Source organism: Hirsutella rhossiliensis, assembly GCF_020360975.1.
Source record: "Hirsutella rhossiliensis strain HR02 chromosome Unknown scaffold00018, whole genome shotgun sequence".
In the NCBI taxonomy this organism is placed as follows: Eukaryota; Fungi; Ascomycota; class Sordariomycetes; order Hypocreales; family Ophiocordycipitaceae; genus Hirsutella; species Hirsutella rhossiliensis.
In genome coordinates, this window is record NW_025408684.1 from 1,316,979 (window position 1) to 1,337,594 (window position 20,616).

The 20,616-nt window shown below is 58.8% G+C and overlaps 5 protein-coding genes across 5 annotated transcripts; 2 read left to right on the plus strand and 3 right to left on the minus strand.

The window, feature by feature from the left end:
• Nucleotides 1–1,924: 1,924 nt before the first annotated feature.
• On the minus strand, nucleotides 1,925–4,483 carry HRG_11085 (putative peptidase family domain-containing protein; the record flags this gene model as incomplete). The annotated part of the gene is made up of 5 exons (XM_044869555.1): nucleotides 1,925–2,021; nucleotides 2,077–2,203; nucleotides 2,262–2,624; nucleotides 2,691–3,984; nucleotides 4,106–4,483. 5 exons carry the CDS (start codon nucleotides 4,481–4,483, stop codon nucleotides 1,925–1,927), a joined length of 2,259 nt encoding a protein of 752 aa, XP_044715506.1.
• A 4,669-nt stretch (nucleotides 4,484–9,152) lies between these two features.
• HRG_11086 (whi5 like domain-containing protein) lies at nucleotides 9,153–10,395 on the plus strand (the record flags this gene model as incomplete). The annotated part of the gene is made up of 2 exons (XM_044869556.1): nucleotides 9,153–9,224; nucleotides 9,415–10,395. 2 exons carry the CDS (start codon nucleotides 9,153–9,155, stop codon nucleotides 10,393–10,395), a joined length of 1,053 nt encoding a protein of 350 aa, XP_044715507.1.
• Nucleotides 10,396–12,109: 1,714 nt separating this feature from the next.
• Nucleotides 12,110–13,870, minus strand: HRG_11087 (uncharacterized protein; the record flags this gene model as incomplete). Its single annotated transcript, XM_044869557.1, has 2 exons — nucleotides 12,110–13,668; nucleotides 13,846–13,870. 2 exons carry the CDS (start codon nucleotides 13,868–13,870, stop codon nucleotides 12,110–12,112), a joined length of 1,584 nt encoding a protein of 527 aa, XP_044715508.1.
• Nucleotides 13,871–17,570: 3,700 nt separating this feature from the next.
• Nucleotides 17,571–18,563, plus strand: HRG_11088 (uncharacterized protein; the record flags this gene model as incomplete). Its single annotated transcript, XM_044869558.1, has 1 exon — nucleotides 17,571–18,563. The coding sequence occupies one exon, from the start codon at nucleotides 17,571–17,573 to the stop codon at nucleotides 18,561–18,563; it is 993 nt and encodes a 330-aa protein (XP_044715509.1).
• Nucleotides 18,564–18,879: 316 nt separating this feature from the next.
• HRG_11089 (RNA exonuclease) lies at nucleotides 18,880–20,263 on the minus strand (the record flags this gene model as incomplete). Its single annotated transcript, XM_044869559.1, has 3 exons — nucleotides 18,880–19,698; nucleotides 19,780–20,033; nucleotides 20,101–20,263. 3 exons carry the CDS (start codon nucleotides 20,261–20,263, stop codon nucleotides 18,880–18,882), a joined length of 1,236 nt encoding a protein of 411 aa, XP_044715510.1.
• Between the last annotated feature and the right edge of the window lie 353 nt (nucleotides 20,264–20,616).

Genomic DNA, 20,616 nt, shown 5'->3' on the forward strand with positions numbered 1-20,616 from the left:
TACCATCCGTTAACGATATCCTGCAGGGAGTCTGCCATGGATGTCGTTGGAAGACGTCGAATCGCCCTGGTCGTCCGAGGGGCTCGAGTCCGCCTCTAGACTGTTCGGAGTATTCGAGGGATCGGGGAATGGGCTGGCTGGCTCTCTGTCGGTTGGCCCAGTTGGGTCGCTGTTTGGCCCGCCGCTGGTTAGCCTAAGAGGAGAAAAATCGTCGTCGTCTGGCCCACCGCCGGATAGACCAAGCGGAGAAGGCCCGTTGCTACTCGGAGGTTGCAAGTCAGGCAACTCATCGATGCCGTTGAAATCAAACAGCGTGCCGGCGGTCCCTGGGCCGGGAGCATCTGCGGCGCAGCCCGGGAAGCGGGAGGGCCAGACTAAAACGAACCCATCGCATACTTGCGTCAGGAGACCGAGAAGTTGCTCTGGCTGTTCATGGGTATCAGGCTCTCGAAATATTGGGAGAACATGAGCTCGTCTTATAGCTACATGTATGGCTCGAATCTATCAAAATGGAACCGCATCGATTGAACGCCCATCACTTAGGGAAGTCGTATATGGCACACTCATCAAGGACGATGCCGGTATACTCAGCTGCTCCAGTTCAGGAGCAGGAGCTCTACATTATGCACGATCTCGAGACTCTGTGCGGTGGATACTCGGGTCAAAGACGGGATGCTTGTCGTGAGTACTGTTTCCACGCCGACGTGGCGCCTGGGTAAGTATATGCTGCCAAGACTACCACGAGGCCATGGAGCGGTTCCCAAGAGGCGCAAACTTGAAACCTGAAACTCGACGGCCAAGACAAGCAAGCCATCGAGCATGATCGACAACTCATGCCTTGCTGGAAATATCTTATACTGTTATCCGGTGTGCTATTCCTCCACATCTATGCGAACCTGTTCAAAGTGCACCAGGATCTATAGATCCGTTGTGGGACGCTCAGGAGCAAGAGACATGTAATGTCTCACATCTATCGCACGTGGACGAATCCAGATATAAACCCCTCTAATTTTCCCAATTCCAAGCACTTCCAACAGGCATCCCGGCACGATAGGACGAGCTTTGATGTTTACTGTTTCATCTCATGTAGCACACACGAGCATACATTCCTCCTCGAGCATGCATCATCGAGCCTTGGTCTGGGGCTCTCGGATGGTGGCCATGCATGCCATGAGTTGCCAGGGATCGGCCGGATCGTCCAATATGTGACAGGCTTGACATTCGGAGTACCTGGCCGTCGCAAGAGGGCGGCGTGGACTTCAAGAGTCATGGGCTTGAGCTCCTCCCTGCGCTCCGAAGCATCTAGCCCAAGTTGTTGGACGCGTCTGACCCCGGGCTTTTCACTGCCTTGGTCGGGTCGTCTTCATCCAGTCCCCGTGTAGGACGAGTCCGGCAAGCAGCCACCAATGGGCATCGCCTCACCCTGCTCGACGTCTTCTCGCTCGCAAACGCGGCTCCAACACCACGTTGCACCGACAATCACACAAGCAATTTTCACCCCTCGTCTCCTGATGACCGTCTCGTGTTCTCTGTCTCCGTGCTGTTCATTATGGTGCTGCTAATACAATGTCCCCCAACTCCTCATCCGGGCCAGAATCTGACCCTGCGTATGCTCCGCAACGTGCGCACCGTAGCACCCTTGATGTGATTAGCTCCGTGTCGCGTTTGCAGCTGCCATCGAGTTTCCTGCTGATGCATGCTGTATATAAAAAAAAGAGGAAAATAGGAGGGAAAGGGGGGATGGGCTCCATCCCCAGTCATGTCGTTACCGCCCCCCACCAGCCAAGGGCATCGAATGCTGCATGATGAACTCGTCTGACCCCAAGTCCCTGCCACGACCTTCGTATACATACCCACTTATGTACCTTGTTAAACAATACTGTCAACCGGAGAAAGCCGTCTCTCAGTCCCATCCACCTCTTCACTAATGCTTGATGAGGATCGAAAAGCCATCAACCCAAGGGCCGCATGACCCCGAGAGGCCGCAGATGGCGTAGCCTCGAGGGGGTATCAACGTGTGCCTGCATGAGTAATGTCAGCTCTCGACTCCCCACTGCCCGTCAACTTCCCACGTACGCTGATCCGCCGTGGGCGTTTCCAAACATGGGCGATTTTCGTCCGAGGCTCGTCATGACCTGCAAACCATCAATCCAGAAGCCGGCCCGGACGATGAAGCCACTCAGGTATTCCCCGCGGCGACGGTCTACCAGCTTCGTCAGCGCATGTCCCAGGTCGTACGTAGTGCACGGCGTGACACTCACCAAACTCAACCACGTCGCCCCCCTGTTTCCCGCCCTTCTTTCCAAACACCTGCGTCGAGTCGTCGTCGTAGACAAACTCGAGCCCGTCCAATGCGGAACCGTGGTAGACAATGACTCGCGACATTACTCTATCCTGCTTGACCGCGCTGGTAAAAACCAGCTCTTGGGGCTCGCTCCCGTCCATCTTGGACTCGCCAAGTTTGTGGCTCCTAGAAGCCGTTTTGCCATTGCCAATCTTTACAAACGACGGCTTGCTGGTGAACGCCTTCATGTCATTTATCGTCAGTGATCCGCCGCCGTGTGACTTGATCGATATCCCGAGGCGGCCCTTCTTCTTGGCGTCGGGTAACCTTGACCGCAAGTCTTGCTCGTGAAGAGCCATCTGCCGCTGCACGGGGCCTTGTTCTAGCGGAAATTCCATCCACGAACCACAGACGTCGTCGTCGTCGCCATATATCTCGACAAACGAGATGCCTGTTGCCGCCATGGCCGTTATACCGCCGCCGTCAATCGGAAACGCCTGGACGCTCTCATCCGGATTCATCGGGGGGTCGCTTGGTAGCCTGAAGGCGGGATGGGCTCGGAAACGCAAAACGTCGAGCCGGTGCCATCCGCACTCGTCGGCCTGCAGAGCCAGGCCGCCCTTGGACTTGGTCCTGGTCGAATAAGCCTCGCGAGGAACAAAGGTGCGGTTGAGAACGACGTAGTCTCTCAGCATGATGCCAGTCTCCTGGTGTGGGCAGCCAAACAAGTGACCGGTCTCGTGCAGGTGAGCTCCGATGCCAATGTTGGCCGCCTCCCATGAGCTGCCGGCGTCGTTGCAGTCGTTGGCTACGCAGCTGACGTCGATGGGCGTGCAATCGGTGAAGGCGGGCACCACTTCCTCGAAGCAGGTGGGATAGCTGTGCATACAATGAGAGCCGAAGATGGCGAGTTGCAGGTCTCCCGAATTCCCGCCCAAGGCTGCGTGCCCAGTGATAGTCTTCATGTTGGCGTCCCAGTGCGAGTCGAGCAAGAGAACAGAGGCGTAAATCTTTTGCCCTGGGAGCGGATTAAAATACTTGTTCACTGCATCGGCGGCGATGCCAAAGAGGGCGTCCTTGTCGGTAGCTTGTTCGTTCTGTTGCGCCCTGTTCATGTCCCGCAGCTCGGCAACGGTCTTGTCGGACCGGATGATGTGGATTCTCGCCTCGGATCGCATTCCTCCAGATTCCCTGTCGCGGTAATTAGAGGATCCCAAAGTCCACTCTTCCTCGAAGCGAAAGACACGTCGGCCCAGCCTGTTTCGCCACATCTGCTCGGCCGTGAAGGCTTGCCAGAGATAGGCCGCCATTCGAAACTTCTTGATGGCTGTTTCGAGCCCGTTACCCTCCTTTTGCGCCCTTGCGGGGACAGCATCAAAGGTCGCCGGGGAATCGCGGCCCAAGAGAATCGCAAGCTGGAGTGGGGGTGCATTCAGGGTCGGCAGCATGTGAACAGTCAGGTAGGAGGCGTGGATAGGGTTGGACGAGGCGCTGTTGGCCAGCTTGGGGCTCGAGAAGTCGAGTCTGAACTTGTTTGGCCCAGGCTGCAGGTAAAGGAGGGCCTTGAAATGCGATTCGCACACTGGCCAGCTGATTGGCGGGAAACTGTCGTCGAGCCTGCTCGCAACAATGGTGCCGTCGACTGGATTAAGGCCTGGATCTCCAACGGTTCCATGGACCAAGAGGACCTTTTGATAGACCTGCGCATTTTAGACGTCAGCGATAGTTGTGCCTCGGCCGACTCGCTCCAATGTGGGCGAGAGAGCGCCGCAATGCGAGGGAGTGCGGCGGGCGGAAGAGAGATGCATTAACAATACGCACCCACGAGTTTTCCGAGACATTGTGCACGCGTGGCGCATACTTGGACAACGGCAAGCCGCTCTTGCCGTCCACAGATGGAGAGCCGAGGCCAGTCATGCCAGAGACGCTGTACCTTCCGGCCCTAGACTTGGTAGATAGCATGGAGCGCGGCGGTTGCTGCTGGAGGCTCTCTTGTTGGGCATTGGCATGATTCTTGACCTGGGCGTCGAGGGCCGGGTCGGAACGGTGGGCAATGGACGGAGGCGTGACGGAACCGCTCGATGGCGAGGTTCCTTGGCTCACAACGCCATCGCTTGAGCCATCGGTCGAGGCTTCGGTGCGGAAGCTTGCCCTGGAGCGACGGCGCAGCTCTTTCAGATTCAGAAAGCTCGGAGCCATGGTCGGCGAAGATGACTGGGTATGTTATTATGTCACGGAGAGTCGTGGTAGCAAGGGCCGGGCTCCTGACACGGGAGATGAGCGAGCGGAGCCAAACGGTCGGAGACGGAGGGGGCCGGCGAAGATTCGTTATTGGCCGTGACCCGCAGAAGGAGAGGAGCAGGATATCTTGGGGTAGCGCAGCGCCGCTGTCGAGGGCCGGCCCAAGGGCCTTGGGGTGCGTTTTGGGGGGGTCCGGCTGGTGTTGGAGATTCGCCGTCGTCGCCGCCTTCGCCGTCGTCCTCTTGGCCGCCACGCAGGAGGGAGGTGGTGGACCGAGACGATTGGAGGCCGGGCTGAGTGAGTGTCGGAGCCGGTGCCTATTGGTAGAGTACCTGAAGGGCCGCTGGTGAGCAACAAGCACGGAGCGAGTGCGACATGCAAGGAGGCGCGACCGGAGCGAAGAGGAGAGGAGCAGGACGACGGCGAACGGGGGCGTGGTTGATGAGGTAGCGAAAACGGGGGGGGCGGTTCGGAGAGATTTGAGAGACGGAATTCCCCCAAGGCGCTTCCCGTCGTGCTATCGAGAGGTACCCGTCCTGGGTAAGCGGGCAGGTACAAGCTGGGAGGTCGGGAGGTGGAGGAGGGTCGATGGCAAGGCACGACCGAAGTACCTCGATGCGGTAGGCAGGCGCCCCGAGTACATCTGGAGGTGGATCCCTGAGGTACAGCAGGAGGCAAGGCACCTACCTGCCTGTAGGTACTGCAGTGGCCTAGAGCCAGCTGATTGCATGCGTCCCACCCGCTGCGGCTGCGGCTCCTAGTGCTGCTGCTAGGTCCGGATCACCGTAGGTTTAATACAGTCGACTTGGATATCTGGAGCTGAGGAACTGGCAAGGACGGGAGGGAAAATGTCCTCGCTTAATCGCCCGGGGCACCAAGTATGACGGTGGAGGCAGGGTGCATCAGTCTCTCGAGAGGTGGCCAGCATTGTACAGTACACGTAGCACGGCGACAGGTGCTGCAATATGCAGAGTAGCACCGTCATGACTGACGAGGGCATCCTCCGTACTCCGTACTCCGTAGACAAAGCCAAGTTCCATGCACGAGGGACAGCCTCGTTGTCTCCGCAACCAAGGCCGCGTTTCCCGACTGGGCTACCCAGACGTGTTGTGGTGGGATGCTCGGATATATCGTTGCTTTTGGGCGGGCACCCCAGCTGCCCAGCCACCCACCTACCCATGCCGTGGAAAAGCGGAAACGGCGCTTCCAGCATGTGCGGACAGTTGGCCGGGGCAATGACGTCGTTCTCCTCAAGCCCCAGCCGTGACGGCAAGAAACTTGCCAGCTTTTACATGCATACCTACATACTGTACGTACGAATCCTCGTGCATGCACGAAAAAGGTGAGCTTCCAAGATGAACCCCCCTCCCGGCTTGCTGGTAGGAATCAGGGGAAGCTCGTGCCACTAAAGAAATGGTAGGGGATAGCAATGAAGACTGGCTTTGCCGTGAACGCTAGATGCCTCGCTACGGCGCATACCGCAGTCGTCCATCACGACCGTGAGCTCCTGATCTCGACCGTCACCAATGCGCGGCTCATGCGGTGCTTTGAGAAGTGCTGCATCGCTGCTTGTCACGACGTTGCCAGGTAGCCAACCGGACAATTTCCCCTCGGCGTGTTCAGCCACCTTGCTGCGGTCTGGTCATGCACAGTTCCAGAACAGCTCTTGTGCAGTGTCTTGATATCACGGCCGTGGCCCTGGTGCAGGCAGTCTTGCCGTCGAGGGAAGGCAGCCGACGGGAAAAGCGACTCGTTCGCAGGCATTGGCGGTTACGAGGCAGCTCGTATTCCGTGCCCTCCTCTTTGCTGGCCTCCGCCAAGCCGGACACTGTCAGAGAAAGACATGTGGTTGCTCGTCGTCACCAGTGGCCAAGATGGCTCGATGGCCGCTGCCAAACCTATGCCGTGCGACCGCACGCGTCGCAGCGTCTGTCTGCTGCAACGGCTACTGCCTCCAAGTGCTCTGGGGCGGGTGGCTTGATGAGAAGACGCTCGACGAGTTCCCGTCCGACCAGCGCCCCGATGGGCTTTATCTCGCTCGTACTGTAAGTATGTACAGTGCTGTACAGTACAACCAACACACGGCGGTGCCCTTTGTGTCTCTTATCTGCGGAGTACGATACGGGGTAATACCTAGGTAATTAAGCTGCCCCTTTCTGCAAGCTGTACTGTACTCCGTACGATAGGTAGGTTAGAGGCCGGCCGAGTACTGTAGACAGCGCACGCACAGTACTGTACTTAGGTAGGTAGAAAGATTGGTAGGAGCCATCCATCATCCAGCCGCATGCAGCAAGCAGCAGCAGCGCCGCCACCACCACCACCACCCCGCAACAGTGTGGGGAAATCCTTTGCGCCCCTCCCTCGCCCTTCGTCTCCCCCCCTTTGGCCCCCCTTTGGCCGTGAGCAGCAGCAGGCTTCAGCGCTGATCTTTGTCCGCGCAAAGCACTCGGTGAGCCAGGTCAGCCAGCTGTTCCAGAATCGCCCGCCGGAGGCGACCCTACCCGGATGCACCGAGGCCAGCTCAGCAGCTACTGTACAAGACAAGCTCAGCTCGAGGCCGCCACGCCGCGCCAAATCACCGCTAGCTTTTTAAAGGCACGCATTGGCTTTGGCTCATCAAACTTGGGTTCTGTTGTTGCCACGCTGAGACAAGACCCTCGGATGCGCCGCCCGGGGCTCTGGGCTCTCCAAGGGTTGCCGATTAATCACAGTCGGGCCGGCAGTCCCTCTCGATCTTGACAACGGCCGCATCCAACGTCTAGCTTGCTAGGGGCATGCGTGGGCAATTGGCTGGAATCGAGCTCCCTCAGGGATCCCACCCGCATTTCTTCTTGTCGGTCCCTGCCTGAGGCCGCTTCCAGGGCATTGGGGTTGGCGGGACAATCGCTAGTGACGAGGCCCGGTCGGCGTATTTGGGTGTACTGCCCGGATGATGGGCAATTCCGCTTTCGGCATCCTCTCGACCAGCTTGCACGTTGGCCAGGACCACCACGGGCGCTTGTCCTTTGTTGTCTGGTCCCATGCAAAGAGTGCGGAGCATAGTCTGGTACCAACGGATTCAACAATAGAAACAGGGCTTCTCGCGCCCGGTCCCTCGTGGTGACCAAGCTCGGTGGCAACGATCAACAGCTCGAAGATCAATGGTGGTGACCCGAGCTCAAATTGGCAGACCTTGACCACATGGACTCTGTTCCACGTGCCTGGCTGAGCCGTCGGGCAGAGGAAGGCGATAAATATAGCGACAAGAGGTTCGCGATACCCGCCTCCCCCCCAGATGTGGGCTTGGAAACACGGAACGGGGCGTTGGCTGCCTTGGGCTTGAGCAGAGATGAGCCCGTTCATCCAGTCGATCAGGAGATACAGGGGTGAGAGATGGCGGCTCGGCCATGACTGGTGGTGCGGTCGCATGGACAGTGTCGGAGGAACGGTCTGGCGGCTCTGGCTGGAACCGGCGTGGAGCGAGGAATCGGTTCAGCTGCTGAAAGCACTCGCGACAGGCTGGGCCAGGTTTCATGACAGATGATTGATGGAAATACCTATTTCCCCCCATGGGTTTGCGCTGAAGGTCGATGATGCTCACAGTCCCGGTTCGCGCACATCTTTGTGCTGGCCTTCGTCCATGCAGCGCAGCCGGGGGGAACCCAGATGCTTGCTTTGCCGCAGCCAAAGTCCATGTGAGATTTGGCTTCATGCACAAGTCCACGCCGCAAGTGATTTGGCAACTAGGCTCCCTGCATTGCACCTTGCCGGCCACAGGCGCTTGGTCGGCCTCAGCGCCCTTGCTTGGCAGGCACAGCACAGGATATATAATGACTTATGAGTGTACTGTATGTTGTCGTACAGCGCGGTCATCCATTCATTACCTCGTCGCGACTTCAACTGCCAGCGCTTAAATGAACGGCGGCTTGCCCGAGCCCCGGCGGAGGAATGCTTATTAGAGCCTTCCTGGACAGACAGAAGAACAAGGGGGATGAATGAAAGGGGGCAAAAGCCACCACCAACGGACCGGTTCCCAAAACCCCTCCAACATGTCTTTGCCTCTCTTCCTCGCGAGTAAGTCGAGGGAAGCCATTTGCCTCAGGTGCGAATGCATGAATAGCGCCAGGGCATGTTGTACTAGGTACTAATAACTTGCCGCCACGTACGGAGCATGGAAGTTACCACTGGCTGCCGTTCTTTTGCTCTGCAGTCGTTGCGCCTGGCGAGGCTTAAGTATTCTCGAGGTACCGCGCAGTTCAATTCCTCCCTCTTTGCGCCGCCACCTGTCCAGGGAGTACTCGTGGGTACCGCCGCCAGACAACCGGGAGACGACCTGTGGGAGTACAGTACCTGCCTAGCTCCTCCACTAAAAACCACGGCGGCGTTTTTCTGGGCGTAGCCGCCAAAGTGCCTCCTCCAACTGTCAGCCAACTGGCTTCCTCTTAACTCCACCCACTCAGCTTTTACACTTCTCTTTATCCCTTGCCTCACCCCTCCGGCTTGTCCCCTCCCTCGACCTCGACTCCCGTCTCTTCTTCTTCTTCAACCTTGACGGCGGCGGCGGCGACCACGACCACGACCACGACGACGAAGCCACCGACGAGAAACCAGCAGATGACATCTAAACCACTCACCCCATGAGCCAGCCATGTCGTCCCCATGGAAGAAGCAGCCCGAGGATGTCGTCGACAGTGTCCTCAAGCGGGCCCAGGTCAGCAAGGTGCGTCTAAACAGAATATTCAACCCATCCTTCGTCACCACCTCTACTCTTCATGCCCTCGCCTCCCTGGCCTCGTCTGCCTGCGCACGTGAAAAAAAACCATGCCTCCACCCCCTTTCCCTCTCTCCCCCAACCTCATTACCAGCTTCCCTACTATGGTTGTTGGCAGGCACTCACCGGCTCGTTACAGATTGCACGCCGGCTGCAGAATCGCCTCGCTCTCGCACAGTTCAAAACCAAGCACGGGTGGGAAGACCTTACGCTCGACTCCATCGAACCGAAACTCGAGGAGGAGATGAGACGGAAGCGCCTGTGCGATGGCGACGTCCTCTCCGACTCGTCTTCGAGTGCATCCGACCTGCCCTATCCCACGAGGACCCTGATGAGCTCGCCTCTCAAGGCAACAATTTTTTCCGACGCCGTTGGGTCCAGCAACGGCAGTTCCGGTCACCGCAAGCGCACCTACTTTGCCTCGTTTGAAAACTCGTCGTCGAGCCCCAGCAAGCGCTTCCGCGCATCACCGACCGCACACAAGTCCCACTCGGGGCACTCGGCATGGAAGGACAGCCACCAGCTCGCACAGTCGTCGCCCATCAAGCCTCGCCGACTACCCCACTTTACAACGTCTGGCGGACCCGACATTTCCTTCTTCAAGCAACGGCGGATGACCAACGGCCTCAAGTCGCCCAACTTTGCTGCTCCCTCCGATGACGAAGACGACGACGACGCCCCGACGCACTCGTTTAGCGCCGCCAACCTGCGCTCTTCTCCACCCCGCACGCCGCCCATGCAGACTCGGAGTCTTGGCAGCAAGCGAAACAGAGAAAACCTGGCGTCGGCCAACGGGGGCAAATCTGGCGAGGAGGGCGCAGACCTGCTGCTCTACCTGGCCGCCTCGCCTTCGCCGGCGGTCAAGTCCAACCGAGGCAGAATGGAGCGTCTAACGACGCCCCCTCCCAAAAATGGCAAACTCGATCTGCCTTCATCGATGATGACAACCCCCGGCGGAGGCAACCTGTTCCCTAATACTCCCGGACAGGGCTTCGACTTTGCCGACTTTGTCAACATCACGCCGAGTCCAGCCCAGAAGCAGTGGAGGACGCCCGGGCCGGGCCGAACACCCCTCAGCGTGGCTAGGAGACGACTGACGTTTGAGGAGCCTCTGGCTTAGTCACCTCGCCGTGTCGAGCTCTCCTTTCTTGTTTATTTTCCCTCGTGTACATGATACCATGACTGCGCATACCGCACCTCGCACGCGCCGCATTTTCCCTTTTTCTTCTCCGCACCTCTTGTTCTCCAATCGAAATGGTTTTTTTTGTGTCTGTTGGATATGTACGGCAACAGGGGCTTTGGTCTGTCCGCTAGGGAAGTGGCAGGAAGACAGGCCATGGACGACCATCACATGATGGAGCGGCTGTGGCTTTAACAAGTGCTACGGCGCTTAGACCTTGCCCGTGAGGTGTATCCCGCTGCGGCTGGTGGCTATGCCTGATGATGCAGAGTAGGGGGCGACAAGTTTACGGAAGGGCGAGAGCGTGGAGATGCCTGGTAGCCTATTGGGCATGTCCGCGGGGGGCATCATATTGGTATAGCACCGCATCTCATGTTGCCTGATTCCGCACTTGCAGAAATGGCCTTTTCGTCCTTGCCCTCTTTGTCTCTTTGCCAGGTTGACGAGCACGGGAGCTTGTGTATATGTCTGGAAGGACGGGAGCCTGAAGGGGAGGAGACACGATGCCGTTTCGAGTAGATTCTGAAGAAGCCTTAAAATGAGCCAGCGGTTGCCCTGAGCAGCCTGAGCAATTTACACGTAATTGATTGGGCCAGGACGCGTCATAGTCGTGTCAATGCGCGTCGGATAAAGTGCCTCTGCAGCCAATCAGCGGGCGCAACAGCAAGGTTTTTAGTTGCCAAAATTCAATGGGCATACGCTGGATGATGTCATGACCACGGCGAAGTCTGTGCCGCCTCCGTAGCCCAGCTAGGTAACTTACCCTGCAGCCGCCGCGATATTCCCCTGACATGGCTATCTGACACCAACTCCCTGCTACGCCCTTGGTTGGATTTCTAAATATAACCTGTCTCTGCCAAAGACTGCTGCGGCGCACCCGAGAAGCTGAGAAGCTTCGGAACCGACTTTCCGAGAGACTTCTGTCGCGCCGCCGTGTTCCGCCCTCGCCACCGCCAGCGACGAGTCAGGCCGGGAAAACCCCCCGGGACGACAAGTCGACGGGCCGGGGCTGAGTCGGGCGGGCAGGGGAAAGGGGTAGTCGAGAGGGGTTTGGAGAATCAAGCATCGGGCGCCGAGCCACGGGAAGCGACTGCCTCTCCCGTCGGGATAGAGCCTCTTTGGACGGCTGACCCATGGCGTCGTGTCCCTACGCTATCCCGACTGAACTCGTCGAAAGGTCACAATCTGAGGTGAAATAAGAGGCGTCTACTGTACGTAAAACACAGGCTTGGGTCCACGCCCGCCCACTCGCCTGCTCACCTCCCTATGGCAGACTTAGCGACTCCGTCACCAACAGGAACAGGAGCGCCGTCAACAATTTTCGGCTGCCGCGGACAACTGTGCTTCAAAGCTGCTTGAATAGCTCACCAGCAGCTCACCGACGTCTCATTGACTATCCTGGACTTTATTCGCTCACTCTCAATGTAGTCAACCCACCCGCCTCTACCCGTTCCTCCCGGCCGACCATCTTCTGGGCCCGACTCCTCGGGACGCAGCCTTCCGTTATCTTCTTCCCCCGTCGCCGTGAAGCCCCAATCCCTTGCGTCATCCTCCTGCACGTGCGACGCACTCTGGTCGTGCACCCGACCACGCACCGTTCCATCATGCTTTTCAAGTCCCGCTTCCGCGAGCCCCGCGAGCGTAGGTCGGTTATTCACGCATCAGCCATGACCACGTCGTCGTTTGCGCTCTCCTGCCTCATCTGGTATGCCATGACTGACCACAGCAGCTGCATCGCCGCGATTCTTTGATCCGTGTCAAAGAGATCGTACCAGGGGCTCCTCCACGCCCCCACCATGCCCCAGCTGCGCCTCGCAGGATTCTGCTCTGGGGAGCCTTCCAGAACCTCGAGCAGCCGAAGAGGCACACGGACTCGCAGTACAGAAATGTGGTGGAAAAGCGAGCTCACCACGAAAATGTCGTCGTGGCCCTCACCCTTGACCATTCCAATCGCCTCATACTTGGCCTTGCGGTCCCAGGCCGACGCGGGCGGTCGGACCATGCGATAGTTGTCGTAGATGGACATGTTCTTGCGGGGCTTCTTGGTCGCCGGCACGCCGTCGCCGTCTTCTGTGCTCGGCCGGACATCCTTGTCTCCGGGAACCGCAAACTTGTCGATCTCGCGGCCAATTGGGCCGCCCGAACCCCCGCCCCATCGGGGCTTGGACGACCACCACTGGCCCTCTCCGAACCGCGTCTCCGCCCTGCCCTCCCGAGCTCGATGTTGTGCTGTGATGAGCGCCGCCGTCACTTCGCGCGCGAGGTCCAGCGACTGCGCGCTTTCTACGTCGGGAGTGGTGAAGTCGACCGTCGGCCTCGCGCTCACGGCCGCCACCGGACCGTACACCGTGCCGGCCCTGGCAGCCTCGCGGGACATTGGGCTCTGGAAGACAAAGTGACAGTGGGACGGGATGTAAGTCTTGCGCTGACGAGGGCCGGCAAGAGACCCCAGGTGGAGACGCGGCTCTACGCGAGACATGGACACGTTGCAGCCAAAGTCATAGGCGACCAGCTTGACGAAGGCTGCCACGAGGGTCTGGCGGAACTCGGGAGGCATGGACTGACCAGAGGAGATGCGAAAAATGTTGGAGACTTGGGCTTCACCTGCATCTGCAAGCTGGGATCCCTCGGAGCCCTCCGTGGTGGCCACCTCGGTGGCCGACATTTCCGGCGAGGGCGGGAGCTCTGCTGGGTGGGTGGGATCGTCCCAGTACGTCGTGAGAAGCTCAAGGCATCGGAAAAATTCGTAGGCGTTTCCTAGTCGAGCCTGCTGTTTCCCCTTGGGTGGAGGGATCCTTCGCACGGTACGAAAAGCATCCTCATTGTTGTTGGAAAGCTCCCGTCTGCGTTCCAGGTAGACCTGGCATCCCGGGGATAGGTTACCGGTCCTCAGCGGCCGACGGGTGGCTTGGTTCCTGTCGCGGGCATCATCCGTCGTCAACGTGTTCCATTGCGAGAAATCAGGAATGTAAGCCGGGTCGGGTATAAGGTCTCGGAAAGTTGCATCTGGCCTGAGGTCGAGTCCAATTGCCGAGAAACCAAGGGGTCCCAGGACACCGGCGGAACGACCACTTTGTTCCAGAAGAGTGGGCAAGGCCTGGGAAGGATCGATTGTCTCATTCTCACGAGCGTAAGGCTGGTAACGCGGGAGGTTTATTGGCGTCGGGGGAGGGACATCCTTAGGATCTACCTTTGCGTGGGCGGGCGAGTTCGCTGCAGACAAGTCAGAACGAGAATCGAATCGAGATTTGATCAGTTGAACGGGAAGTGCAATGGAAAGGCCAGAAGCCGCGGCCGAGATGCACTGGGCAAGCGGCAGTGGGTGGAGATCAGGGACGATGAAACAGCCGGTCAAGGGGATCGAAGACAAGGAAATAGGTGCTTGCTTACCCAGCGCGGGAAATGATCCAAACATGACGAGAGGCCCGGGAGTCACGAAGCTGTAGAGTCGCGGCGGGACCCAGGCCAAGCCAGGCGCTTGAGATGGCGTCTTGGACAGCCAGCCAACGCTTGGTGCAGGCGGCTGCGGCACCCGTTGCCACAAGGCCAAGAAGGGAAGCTTGTCAAGCAACGAGACACCTAGGACTAGCAGCTACCAGGCGCGGGCCGGCTCTCGGACTCTTCTTGGCGGCACGGGGCTCGACGTCGGCGGTCAAACGAGCGTACGTCGGCGGCTCTCGATCTGTCGGCTACAAGAAGCGGAGCAGCTTGCGAGCTCGGCGCCGGGTACGCAAGGATGTGCTGAGTCGGGGGGATGGGTAAGGCTGGTGGGCACCTCTGTGGGTCACGGACGTCTAGCAGACAGTCAGTCATGGGGGAAAAGGAGAGGAGGTCGTGAGAAAATGGACGAAGGCCTGCGAGCATGACATGGTTGGGCAAGTCATCGAGGTGCTGTATCTGGGTACTGATTGTGTTGGCACCTGGTGCTCCGGGTACCTGAGCAGGTACACGGTCAGGCACCATGCAGCTGTGAGAGGCTGCGAGGGGGTTACTTTTGCTACCTACCAGGTAGTAAGGTAAGGTATGTACCGTGGTCTGTTCGTACCTTGCATGGCAAAAGAGTGGTTTTGCCAAGCATCTCCTGGCCTTGGGGGTATCATTCGGGCGGGAACCGTAACCGATGCCACAAAATGGCTCGAGGAAAAACCGGCCAACTAAGCTACATACATAAGTACCTTACATACCGTAACCCATCTGTTATACGGGACATTGCGTTGAAGAACCTGGCGCTAGACATTCGACTGCGTAAAGTAGGAACAGGTATCTACCTACCTACCTAGATAGGTAGGTGCCTTGTACCTTGGGTACTGCATGTACTGGCGTGTGTTGCAGTACAGCACTTTGGCCTTGCCTACCTTAGGTAATCCACCACAATGGCCAGATCCCCCCCAAACGGCCGGTGCCGAGGCGCAAATGGGCACACTGTGTTCCCGCATGGCTCCCTACCCTCCTCGAGGCTTCGGTCGTTTCACGGGCGCCACCTAAATGTTTCGAAACACCCCCTTCTCCAGTAGGCGATGCAGCATCGAGTCAAACAATGCCTCGATGCCGTGCCTGGCCGGTGGCGACGGACGCCACCCGACCGACCGCCACTATTTTGCAGCCTCACGACGCCCCTTGGCATGACAGCAGGCGGGCCCAATCCTCATGCCGTTCCCTCCCAAGGCCATGCGCAAGAATACACATACGCAATGCTGGCATCAGCGGCCAACGACGACGCAGGACCTTGCCGTTTCCCGGCTCCCGGCTCCCGGCTCTATCAGGGGCCCACGCCCGGCTGCTCCGCAAGTAGATCCATCTCGGTTTCGATGGGCGTTCTTATGGGTCCTTGACGCCACTCACAACGACCATGCTACAAATACACGGCCATCAAGGGGACAATAGGCCCAGAATACGGGGTCGGTAGCGCCAAAACTGCCCGTTGGCTCGAGACCAGGCTGGGCCCTAGAGAGTGAGGCCATTCATACACGCCAATTACTCTCCGCTGGCGTTTACTCGGCTGGACAGTCATCAAAGTCGCAGTACGCGTTGGAGAGCCATCAACTAAAGATTCCCAGCATCAGAGTCCAGGCCTTGATGAGGAGGGCCAGGGCATATCCGTGCGCCCGGACTTGTGCCAAGAGTGTCATCTTTCAAGGTCCCTCACTCCTAGTCGATGCATGGCCGACGGTTACAATCATCATCGTCAACGGCTCGTTTCAAGCCTCACGACAGGCAAAGACACTGTGCAGGCCACGAGGCGAGTCCATAAAATCGCTCGTACCGGTGCGTTGCCTTCGTTGGCGACCGTTGACTTGGTTGTTGCGCTCGGCCTCTCCCACCTCTGACGATATTTGGTGCATCAAATGTGTCGCAGATCCGGGTGGTGAAGCCCCCTGTTCCACCACCAACCCCAGTCCTTCTTTGGGCCCTACGCTCGGTTGCGGGCTTCCCGAACCTTTCTCAGTCACCTCTGGGCTTTGGATTTCCAGGTCTTGGTTTCCAACTTTCGTCGACACACTTGTCTGGACAATCGGCTCCTGGTCACCGACATCCTCTGAACGCTGGCCGGTTTTGCCATCGCCTTCTCCTCTCCCGCCTCCGTCCTAGATGCACCGGATCTCCCGCATCTTGGGCTTCATTTCGACATGAAATAGACGCCTGGAAGCGGGCCGAGGCCACTGCGACAGCATCCTCGGTGTGCTCTGCCCACGATCGTCCACATTTCCGCCTCTCCGCGTATTTGCGACTGGATCGCGAGTTTCCTTCAATTCGCCATGGCCAGAGTGCCGACAAGAGACCCATCCATTCCAGTTGATGCCAGCGAATGCACTGTGGTCTCACAAACCTCTTCCGCTACCCCTTGCGCAGCTCCAACGTTCACGTCCGATATTCGAGGCGGCCAGCAACATAGCCCTTTGGTGGCACGGGCTGGTGTTGCCTCTTCCCCTGGGAACGCCGCAGAATCTGGTGTTTCTTTGTCTGCTGCCGCCCAAGTCGCTGCTTCGACCGCGACAATCTCCAACTCAAATCCTCCTCGCGCTCCGACGGCAATGACTCCACTGAGCCGTGCGTCAACTCCCTCGTCAACCAGCCGCCCCTCCCCGACGACATCCCCCACCGCCTCCGCAACGCCAAGCACGCCTGTATCCGCCCTAGGGCTGCCTCCGTCTCCTCAACCCTCAGCTGGTTCTCGAGATCAAGGTACCGCCAAAGGCCCGGGCCCTGCCCAGGCTCAAGACGAGCCTCGGGACAGGGGCAATTCAGGCCAAAAGTCTCCTGAAGGTCAAGAAGTCCAAATCAATGCCCAAAGCCAAGACCGTCCAGACCAGAATCGTCAAGGTGATGGTCGAGGCCAGGACGATGGTCGTGGTAACGGCCCCGACAACGGTCAATCCGCTGCCTCTACGTCATCAGCATCCTCAGCCAGTCCCGTACCCTCCAGTACCTCAAGTTCTGTCTCCACGTCGACATCTACAACTGTCAGACAAACTTCACAATCGCCTAAACAAGTCCCACAATCATCTAACCAGGTCCAGGAGTCGGCTCCTGCGCCGACGGAGGAAGCCCTAAACCCTCAAGTCGAAGCTACCCAAAGTCAGGGTTTGAAACAGCCTCCTCCAGCGCCTACTTCTGCCCAGCCCTCACCACTGGCATCCTCAAATACGCCTCGCCTCAACCCTGAGATCAATCTCGGCTTGCAAGACGACGATCCCGTCTCTCAACCTTCAAGTGGACCTGATGATTCAGGGTCAACGAGCTCGCAAGGAGTGGCGCGCGCGCCTTCAAAAACGATGGACGCAGCACCGATCGCGAATCCGGTAGAAACAGCTACACCATCAAAGGGTCCGAGTCCTTCCTTGGTCCTTGGCGCTGACCCTCCATCAAATTTCATCCCGCTGGGTGGTAGCCCCAAGGGCTTGGGGGGTTCCGGAGGCACTCCGAAAACGAATCCTGCTGCCAAAACTTCGAGTCAAGAGCCCCATCGTCTCCCAACAGGCCACATTGTGGGGATTTCGGTCGGCGGCTTCGCTGCGATATTGCTCATTGGTCTCGCAATCTGGCTATGGCGGAAGTCAGTAGCCAAGAAGCGGAAAGGCGTTCGGCCGGGGCCTTTCGCCAAGAGCGCTCCCAAGATGGGGGAGCGCGAAGCGAGCGAGAAAATCGAAGGCGCGCAGGGGCCCCGAACAGGCACAGAAAAGCTAGCGTCGTCCCTGGGTCTCCTTAACGGAGGCTCGGGATCGCGAGCTGTCGTCGCCGACAATTCCCAGACGAGCACGAACAGAGGCACTGCGCAGTTCTGGAACATGCCCGCTGCCCAACGAGACGTCGCTATGGCTCCTCCGGTGCCCGATGGGCTCACGACCAAAGACCGCGTGATGGACTGGTGGACTCGAAGAGCGGAAGATAGAGATTTCAATGCTCGCGTGCGAGCCGACCGAGGAGGGACTTTGGATGGAGGCGAGAGCAGGAAAGGCAGCACTATCGGCGCCGCGTCCCAGTTTCGACCACCCCAGCTGGGCCTCAACTTCGACAGCTCCGGAAGCCTGGATCCCTTTTCCGACAATAATGCCTCGTCTTACAACGCGACATACGCAACGCAACTTGCCCAAGTCAGCCCGCTCAACCCTTTTGCTGACACCGGCAAGAGAACTTTCTCCACGGATCAACCTTCCGCGATTCCTCCACGAGCTCATGGGCGGTCTCAGAGCACATCAGTGCGGGACACGTACTATCCGCCTCGTTCAATGGCTTTCCGCCCGGACTCGGCCTTCCGCGAATCGCTTCAGAGCGTCACCCCCTTCGCTGATCGGCGACACAAAGGCCGTTCTGACCCATTCGACCTCGAAATCGAGAGCCGGCTGGTACCAAGCGCCGACGACGTCGCTCAGATGCCACGCCTTACCAGAATGAGCTCGAACTACAGCTCACACACACGCGGCACCAGTCTTCCGTATTCGCAGTACTCGAGCGGCGTCAGCCTGAGCGACTGGAGTATAATGGGGGCCGATGTGAGGCTGTCGACAGGACCGACGATGGGAGAACAAGGTCGGCCGGGCGAGTTGGCGAGGTGGTCGAGTGACAAAGGTCGTGCACAGGGCGGCAGGGGTGTTGAGCAGGCCATGTAGAGGCATTCCATGGCTGGGTGCATGAACGCTTTTGATCCATGGTTGATTACAGGGCGCCACAGGCATTGTTCATATAAGTCCGAATCTTAGCGAGGAGTACAGGCAGCATGGCAGTCAGCTAGTCATTGGCATTTATCATACATACGTCACCTTGGGAAGGCCAAGGGAAGCTGCAAACCAATTGCTGCGATGATTCTAGTGCCTTTCGAGTGAACTGCTGTCCGCCCCTTGCCTCCTTGCCACAGTGCGTGTTGCAAGACTCGAGCTTGATTCCATCGGACTTGGAGTGGTGTGGACTGGCAATGTCCTCGAATCCTCAGGCAGGCATCGTGAGTGGCACCGATTCCAGCATGGGATGGCTGATTTGCCAACACAGCAGATCCCTAGTGGCCAAGGCATCCTCCACACTGTCGTGGCCCCTCCCTCTGATCTGGATCGTTCTGTTCAGTCGTTGGCTGGCCAGGGCCTTGAGCGACAGCCCTCCTTCACGCTTCGAGGCGGAATCGTCTTCGTTGCCTTGGTCGTTGCCGTCTGCGTCATCGACGCCACCACCGCCGCCGTCCTGGTTCTGGGCAGAGTCCTTGCCGGCGCTCTCAGCCTTTGCCGCCTCCTCGGCCTGGCGCTCCGTCTCTCGCCTCATCTTCTCTATCATGAGCGTGTCCACGATCAGCGGGTGGATCCAGCGCAGGGAAGTCAGGTCCTGCTGCCCCGCGTGGCCGATGACGATGGTGTCCGGTCCGACCAGCCGCCAGACGGCGCTCCTGGCCTGGTCCCGGCCAACAAGGCACTTGCGGCGTCGGTGAGCGTCCTCCATCATCTGCCGGGAGATGCCGGAGTATCGCGTGTTGTAATGGGCCATCTTAACCTGTGGCAGAACGAGGCTATCAAACAGGACTCTCCGGGAAAAGTAGTCGATGACGGAGACGCGGATCAGCTCCGACTCGCCCGTGGCGGCCGTGCCCATCTCGCAATCAATCACGACTGCGGCCGCGGGCGGCGACGACAAGGCCACAAGGGGCGTCGGGTAGTACCTCCAGTTCTTCTCCAGCTCTCCAACCCGATAATGTCGGGGAAGGTGGTGTTCTTCGCCGGTGCAGGGCTTTGCCATGACATGATTCCCACAGCAAGTCCATTTCTAGCCGCCAAAGCCGTGGTCAGCCAGCAACGTCCCGATAAGGTGTATGCGTGCGAACAGCGGATGACGAGGGCAGCCTGCCTTGTACGCCACTTTGCCCGGATGGAACTTGCAGCGAATGATGGGCTCTACGGGCTTGGCGGGTTTATTTGCCAGCGAGATGGTGAGTTCGTCGAAAGCGTCGTCGAATTCTTTGGAGATGCGTGCCGCCTCCTGGGCGGCGACTATGCGGGCGTGGGACGGAATCTGTGGTGCGGTTGACGGCAGAGAAGAGGCTGAAGCAGTCACGGCAGCACGTGGGCCATGCTGCGTGTCCCTGCCGCTATGTTTCAGGGCTTGGAGAGCGTCAGCGAGACGAAGAAGCAGGCGAGGGTAGGCCGAGATGGGAGACGTAATGCTCACCACGGGTACAGCGGTCGCAGCGCCTCTTCCTGCCCATGTCTGAAGCCGAGAGCTGGGCCAGGACATAGCCCGCCTTCTCCAGCTCTTCAGCAGATGGGACCAGCTCGCGCAGGCGCTGTAGGTGGGCGGGCGAGCTGGGGATGGGGCCGTACTGCGTGTCCATGGCCGGTCTGGATGCCAGCAGACGGCGGTGTTTCCTTTTGTGTTGGTTGGTGCCGCTACCGAACGTGGCTGCTGCAGGACGAGGCAAAGCAGTTGGGTTGAGATGGCTGGAGTGAGGCGCCGGCCAGAGAAGACGAGAGAGCAAGAGCGGCTAAGGTTGCTGCCAGTGACAAAGGGCTTGGACGACGTGAAAAAGGTTGAGGATCGCGAACGGAGTGGAAGTGAATCGAGAGCAGCTTTGGTCACTGCACGAAGCACATACCTACGTTGAGCTCATGTACCTAACCGGGTCGTCAAGGTCCCTCCACCCCCCTACTGTGGCTTGACCCTCAGCCATCAACCGAGACACCTCGA